Raw genomic sequence first — 8,108 nt, forward strand, 5'->3', positions numbered from 1 at the left:
CAATTAAGTTACTAAATAATTACCAGCCACATTACTTAACCTCGAATCATAAACTATAAATTGGTCTCATCAGTGTCCTTAAATAAATTTGAAGATGCACATCCATCACCAATATTCCTACCAAAACAAAATAGCTATTAAACTGTCTACTTCTCACACAGTTCTCAAAAGTTATAGAGGCTTGGAGCCAGTAGCACATGTATTCCTAGAAAACAAGGACCACACAAACAATTACTTTGTTTAAAAAAGACAAAGGTCACACAGAGCCACCTGACCACAAACTGTTGCCCTGTAGTAGTTAGGAAAAAAAGTGAAACTTTAGGGAACTCCTCAATCTACCAAAGTAAGTTATTTATTGTCAAATTAATAAAACAAACTAAGAAAATGAAAGGAAAAGATGAAATTAATAAAAAAAAGGGAAATTGAAAGAAAATGATAAATAAAAACAACAACAAAAATTTACCAGGATATGCTTTGGTTACACAAACAATTCTTTCTGAGTTATACGACTTCCTCATAACTGGCAACATGACCAACACCCAAAGCCACTTGCTTAGGAAGAAGTAGTCTTCCTCCATGATGTGTAAACAGAATGTCTTTTCTTGAATAGCATATTCAACCATCATAACATCTCTGTGCAGCGGCTTCTTTTGAGCCGTTTTTCAGCATCTCGTGTTAGACACTGAGACAGCTGTTCTGTCTGCCAGCAACCAGATCTTTTTCCTTTCAAAAACTTGAGTCCTGATTTTCCACAAGTTTTTGTTGTGCCAGAGAAACCTCTGGAGAGGAAGCATCGCAAATATCCCTTTCTTTGGCGCCGATGGGCCTGCACTTTCATCTGCAAAAATCAAAACCAAATTTGTTTGGTTGATACAGTATTTTGAATTGCCCTGTCGATCACATTGCGGCTCACATTAAATGTCTATACTGGAACTCAACTGACTAATGAGCCATCTGATATTCCATTTATTTCAGTGTAAGCCTGGAGCCATGTGCCTGGTAGGGCATAGTTACAAACCCACACACTACAAAGGTTTGAGAACACAGGCAACCCTATACTTGACATGTTTTTTCATCCTAAAAGAAGGCCTCACCATACATGCATCAAAATAAAATAATACAAGCAACATTCTTTGATATAAAATATTTTGTTCCACATTTTTAAAGAGTTGTAATATGACTAGGTGCTACTAAATCGAGTGCCATGCTCATGCTGAATACCTGGAAACTTACAAATGCCAACTCGCTTTGTTATGCGTACGAAATACACATAGGGATCTGCGACTAGTTAATACTGTAGCACTGCCTAGGCCTATAGTAAATTTCGATACACTTTCAGCCATCGTTCTCTTGTTATGCAGTACGTCATGCAGACGAGTTGTAAACACGTAGAAACGTTACACACAGTCTGTGCATGTACATCTTGCCGAGCCGAGCAGTTTCTGTATCAGCTGACATATCACATGACACACAATAAGGATTTTGATTAGCTCTTTACTGAAAAAAATCGCTGCGTCGGAGAAGTCGTAACAACGCAAAAGTGGACTAAATGAGTCCGTGTTAAACTGCTGTTCATTCTTAAAATACAGGGGCGTCGGACCTGCCGGCGAACGCCGGACCAATATTCACGGCGCCAAAAAAAAAATAGGACTAAGAAAAAAAGACGGCAAGTAGGCTAAATGTGACTACTCTGACATGGCAGGGGTCTTGTTTTCAAGCTCGGGAAGTGCCATTTTCTGCAATCTGGGAGGCATTTTTTCAAAATTTTCTCCATTACGCTACGCGCCAACCATGGTGGCGCGTAGCGTAGTTTGACCTACCAAACGTCCCCCCGATATGATAAATGGCCATACTCTGATCTGCCGTACCAATCCAAAATAGCTTCCGACGCTCCTGAAATAACACTTCCCGAACCATCCAACATCGAAAATTGTAATCAGCATATGAAAACACATATATGTGGTCAAACCTTGGTACTAAATATGTGCAACGACAGTGAACGATATCGAGCCTGCCTCGATGGACTATTAGTGATGTGAGAAAAATGTCCATTCACCGAGTCTTTACAAATTGGGAAGACTGGCTTCAGCATCTCTGTATTTTAAAATCATCAAAACATTCCGAAAATTAGCCAAAAGTAAAACTTGAAAATCTGCAGATAACGGCTTGTTGAATTACTGGAGTTTGCTCTTCGTTACATTTTATTGTCGTCTTTGTTCGGTATCTCTTAAGAAGGACTTCAATCAAATGAATGTCACTCTGTGAAAGTCACTTAAAGAAGGGGGCTCTGAGGCCACGCTCAAAATCAACAAAGGGTGCTATCATATCGGTTTAATCTAGTTCCGCGAATCTTGATGTGCAGCAATCTCTGACTGCAGATCAGAATGGATACAATGGATATAATTTTGTTCGGAAGTAATGAAGGGGAGACCTTTCGAAAAATATTGTCAAGTTTAAAATCCGACTATTATTTCTTTAAGCTCCTTAATGTGTGTTGAATAAACACTTTTTTTTTTAAATTCGGGCCCATGATTACACAAGTCTTAAACCTTGAACTAGTCAATCACCCATCGCGTCTGTATGCAAGTTCATCCGACGTGTGTTGCATGATTGTGAGTGCGTGATTCAGTGATCTGTAGACGCAGATTACGCACATAAGAACCGATAAGACATTGCCCCAAGCAGAAATGCCTAGAAAGCCCTAGATTACTTTTGCTAATCTACACTCTCTACGATGACTTTCACTAACTAAGGATAAATTAAGTGTCAATTCGGTCATAAAAGTTACCAATAACACATTGATTTATGAATCCCTATATATTACTCTCTACAACTAGTTTTCGGTGCTTCTCGTTAAACTTCATTGTAAGATCCCAACAGAATAAATTGTGTGTAATTTAGTCCCAATTGTCTTTGAAATTAAACACCTTTCATAAAAACAAGTGGTTTCCATTTGATTTGTGTTTGAGATCGAAAACCCGGCTTCAAATTAATGCTTTCCAAGTTAAATATGTTCATAGCCGCTTCAACTGGCAAACAAAAACGACTCAAATGTTCAGTAATTTTCCAATTTCTTATCATAGTATGACATTTTTTTAATAAATAAAGTTTGTTGAAATTATTTCTTCTTTTTTTGTTCTTTCTTCTTCCTGGTTTGTTTTATGTTTACATATGATATTTATCTTTGCATACATTTGGCACAATGTTTTAAGCCATTTCGTTTTAAAAATTGGATCAATTTAAACAATTGTTCTTAATAAGAAGTGATGCGAACGATTCAATGTACTCTGTTTCGTGTTTACTGTAAGATAGAAATTCAAGATGGCTTCCATGCACTTACAGGCAACAACTGCTTTCAAGTTCATCTCATAACAGTTGAAAATGATGCTTTGTGCAGATAACGCGAAAACTTTAGTTTGGAAGGAGATAGCAATATAGTTTCCTATTCCTTGTCTGTACCGTGAAACAGCTAGTCAGCGGGAATTTCTATCATTATTAAGACCACTTTTCATTACTTATAGCATATACATGCTATGTGTTTTGTACTTCGCAATTAAAAGTTGAACGTATTTATACGTCAAAGTATATTAAACACCTGCTCCCCATTTACGTCTTTCATTTTAATGAAGTTGTCTCCAGTTTTACAACTTGTAAATAAGAAATGTTTACCACGCTATGGCAAAATTATTCAAATACGTCATTGCCATGTGATTTATAGAAGCTTTCTGTTTGTCCTTCTTAGCTACAATTTGAATCTCTTTATCTATATAGGCAATACTAAACCACTACATTGTAAATTATTGATAATCTTATCAATACTGATTAAAACACAATGACAGACTTTGTCCCTTGCATAGATCGTCTTTTCAATACATGTTGTATTGGACAGCAACGGTTCAATATGACCAAGAAAGCATCTTGTACAAAAGATACAATCATGCCTGGAGAAACTAGAAAGAAGATTCTGTTCTTGACATATCTTTCACTTTGGACAGTACACTGTTCTGGAAGTAACATCATTTTGTTAACAGCCAATTCGGTGTCATCTCCGAGTCACTATATGGTACTATCTACTATAACTGGAGGTCTTGTTGCCAATGGTCATAACGTGACTATTGTAACAAATGACGCAAAGGGTACCTACGGATTTCCAAATGGAACATACAGTCAGGCTCTCACTTTCAAAGCTTCTTACACAAAAGAAGAAATGGAGGAAAAGCAACGAAGGTTATTCCAAGAGATCACGTTTGAGTTGCAAGGAAAGATAGAGAAATTTAAGTGTATTGCTGATGGAATGAACTTGATATTCAATAGCTGCCTCGATTTCTGGAGAGATGTGCAACTTCTTGCAAAAGTTAAAAAATCAAGTTTCGATTTCGCCTTGGTCTTTCCTTTTTCATCCTGTGATATTTTAATGGTTCATTATATCAACATTCCATTCGCAGTTCTCTTTCCCAGCGTACGTGCCCCGACATTTCACGAAGGTTATATAGGTATGCCGTACCCTGCATCGTATGTTCCCTTTGATATACAGGGCATTCTCACAGACGAAATGACATTTCTAGAAAGACTTCAGAACTTCGCGACTCCATTTATGTATGATGCAATGCAATATATTGCTAACTGGCCCTACCACCAAATTCAAATTGAATTTGACATATCTCCAGAGAAATCAATCAAAGAACTCTACTCACATGCATCTCTATACCTGGCGCATGTAAGTCTTGGAAGTGACTTTCCACGGCCATACACACAAAACTTCATTCCTATCGGGGGCTTAATCACCCAACCAAGCAAGCGTTTGCCAAAGGTAAGTACAACAACTTTTGTTCATGATTTGTATCTGGCAACTGCATCTGCTTCATGAAGAATATTGCTGTGCTACCTTCAGTGAAACTGTTGAAAATAGGAATAAGGCTACATCTATTCTACAATAGTGTTCTGCGAAAAAAAAAGAGGATTTATTATTGAATTCATATTAATAGATATGATAGTAGCAGGCATTTCCCAGAAACCATATCTGGTCATTGTGAACCTGCCTGCAATTTTATATTGTAACAACGCTATTCCGTTTCCTGTAACTCTGCCCAGCACCGACGTCTGTATCGTAATTCATCAGAATTCTTTAACCTGCTTACCTGAACTTTGATAACTATCTAACTGTGGAAAACGGCTTAACAGCACCAGTCTCGTACCAAGCGGCCGTACCAACCCCTAAACCACCGGACCCTACCAAAAGGAGGTACCTCCGCGCGCGTTAACTTAAGCAATAAGTTTGTAAGTACCGGTACTTGTGTTTTTTGTATACTATCAAGTAATTACAAGGAAAGTGTTATCATATTTTTTTTATTACATTTAACTGCCCTTTCGTCAACTTTTGCGTCTGCCGATTCCTTTCCCACTCCGACAACAAAACCTAAAAAGAACTACAACATGTATCCGACTGCGTACACCATATATTCAGTTCCTCGTGTTTAAAGGAATTTAGGATTTCCAGTACTAGAATGGTTACCCGAGTTTTTTATTGAAGAACTCAGTTTACTAGTTACAAAAACTATGACTTCAGCAACTCCTCTTATGACACAGCTTTCTATGATCTTAAATTTGTTTTAAACGATATTTTATTCCTCTACCGTTACCTCAATTTTGGATTCCCTTGTGTCTTCGAACATTAAGGAATCGTATCCAAATCAAACTACATCAATTAAGTACTTGATCATATAAAGACTTCCGAGGGGGGGGGGGGGAGTGGGTGGTGTATTTTATAGGCACTGATCACCCAATCCTTGACCAAGAGGTGTTCATCTGCCATCTGGATGCCCGACTGTTCTGAATCTGTGGATGCTTTCAGTTTAGGTCATGTTTAGTGCACACCTCCCACCGCACCGCTTATGTGTGTTTCTGGGGTGAGGGGCCAGCAACCCCCCACCCGTCAGTAGTTCCTAAGCTGCTGTGAACCACTGATTGGCCCATGTTGATTTATTTTATAGTGCCCCATAGCCTATATTAGCTCTTGACTTATGTCAATCTTCATGGGCTATTGTTCACTCTAGCTTTTATAAAAAAATATATATAAAAAACACAAATGTAGCTTAACTCAGTACCTAATGTGATTTGACATTCACAACTTGTGGTAGCATTAAGAGCACCATACATATATTACAAAAAAATTCAGTTGATGCGGTTGAGATGCCTACTATTCGTACGCTAATTTCTTTGTTTTGTTGGAACTATACGTATAAGCCGATTATTCTCCATTGTGCATTGTGTTATGCATTCTCCATTTTACTAAGAGCTCCCGTTTCCTATTTCATAGGAGTTGGAAGAATTTGTTGAAGGATCCGGTGACCATGGTGTTATTGTATTTACATTGGTAAGTGACATTAAATCCTGTTGGATAATATTCAAGTTCGTTACTATCCTTATCTTGGTGTGGTAATGTCTTTTCAGGCGGTAGTGAGGCAAATTAGAGACCACTAACCCCCATAGGAATGTTTTACTTTCCTTTGCAAATCAATGCCATTCATGATATACCTCCAGAGCATATTGATAATTGTCTTTATCTCAATCAAACTTTTGTAACTTTTCCACTGATGTTAATGACCCATTCAAAGCAAACCTTATGCAACACCACACAGCGAACGATTATTGATGACCATTGGCGCAATTATTACTCTTCATGTATTAAATGAATACCACGCTTGGAGAGTCATTCTCCGCCTTACTATAACCACATATCTAATATTTTAACTTTTTCTTCCCAAAAGGGTTCTGTTATTAAAAGTTTGCCAAACAACGATCTTGCCAATATTTTTGCACGTGTGTTCAGAAAGCTTCCACAGAGAGTTATATGGAGACACAATTCAGACCAACCAGAAAATTTAAGCAATAATACAAAACTACTAAAGTGGCTTCCACAAAATGATCTGTTAGGTAAGTAAGATGAGACGAAATCAATCTCACATGTTACGTTTAGCTACTTCAATCTTGGAATTACCAATAAACTAAAGACGAGGGTGGCTATATCACAATATACATAAACTATAGTGGCCTTCGGTATAATAGTGATACCGAATGACCTTCTTGGCTATTCCTCGTTTTCCCCAGGTTCTCGGGTCTCCATAATCTTAGTTGCTTTTATGTCTTTATAATTAAAATTGACGGTCAAGTATGAGTCTGCTCACGTCTGGTGCTGCAACCGTTACAGGTAAAGAAAAAAAAACGCTTCTATCCTTCTATGTCATTATTGCAGGTCATCCTAAGACGCGACTTCTAATTTATCATGGCGGTAGTAACGGTGTTTTGGAGGCCATCAGCCACGGCGTTCCCATGGTGATCATCCCTATGTTCGTTGACCAATTTACCCACGCTGCCAGAGTCCAAAAGAAAGGGATGGGGCTTATGATAGACAAGGCCAATATCACGGAGGAAAGTGTGATGGCGGCTGTTCAGGAAGTATTGAATAATCCCAGGTACAATGATCTCTCCATTTTGATATGTTTATGTCACTTTGATGCAACTGTGAGCGAATTTAAAATTATCGTTTGTATCTTTCGTATCTTTCAGTTACAAAGAGCGAGCTCAGCTGTTTTCAGACATCCATAACGACTTGCCGATGAAACCTTTAGAGAGGGCGGTCTACTGGATTGAACACGTCATGAAATTCGGCGGTGCCCATTTAAGACCACGATCTGCTGATATGAACTTTATAGAACTTTACATGATAGATGTTGCAGTTTTTCTTATTATCGTTTCTGCCATTGGTCTTTATGTTGATTACCTTATTCTTAGCAAACTCTTCAGAATGTGTTGCAAAACGGATAAAGAAAAACAAAAGTCTGAATAGATATATTTTCCGATATTAGTTGTATATCGATACTTTCCGAACCTTTACAAGCTTAATACTGAGGTTTAATCATGTGATGTAACGGCTCCCTACAGGTATTCCATGTCTTTGGAGCCACCAACAAAATCACATACTGTTGATTTATACCTATTTAGCCTAACTTGGGCGTCTGCTCTTATTCACAGCCTGAGGAAGGTGGGTTCAATCAAGGAACACATTCTATCATTTAGTCATTTCATATGACGTCCAAGTTCAAGAGAGT

General features: G+C 38.0%; 1 protein-coding gene across 1 annotated transcript; it reads left to right on the forward strand.

Moving 5' to 3' along the window:
• The first annotated feature begins 3,885 nt into the window (after positions 1 to 3,885).
• Positions 3,886 to 8,090, forward strand: LOC139978286 (UDP-glucuronosyltransferase 2C1-like). Its single transcript, XM_071988350.1, has 5 exons — positions 3,886 to 4,810; positions 6,317 to 6,373; positions 6,768 to 6,933; positions 7,253 to 7,472; positions 7,567 to 8,090. Exons 1-5 carry the CDS (start codon positions 3,902 to 3,904, stop codon positions 7,844 to 7,846), a joined length of 1,632 nt encoding a protein of 543 aa, XP_071844451.1. The 5' UTR covers positions 3,886 to 3,901; the 3' UTR covers positions 7,847 to 8,090.
• The last annotated feature ends 18 nt before the right edge of the window (positions 8,091 to 8,108 follow it).

This window comes from Apostichopus japonicus, chromosome 13, assembly GCF_037975245.1.
Source record: "Apostichopus japonicus isolate 1M-3 chromosome 13, ASM3797524v1, whole genome shotgun sequence".
Taxonomy (NCBI): domain Eukaryota; kingdom Metazoa; phylum Echinodermata; class Holothuroidea; order Aspidochirotida; family Stichopodidae; genus Apostichopus; species Apostichopus japonicus.

Bases quoted from the DNA above. Each gene is read 5' to 3' on its own strand.
- LOC139978286 (XM_071988350.1), top strand. From the start codon at position 3,902: ATGACCAAGAAAGCATCTTGTACAAAAGATACAATCATGCCTGGAGAA. The intron at 4,811-6,316 runs GTAAGTACAACA...CCTATTTCATAG, and splicing joins CAAGCAAGCGTTTGCCAAAG to GAGTTGGAAGAATTTGTTGA. The intron at 7,473-7,566 runs GTACAATGATCT...CGTATCTTTCAG, and splicing joins GAAGTATTGAATAATCCCAG to TTACAAAGAGCGAGCTCAGC.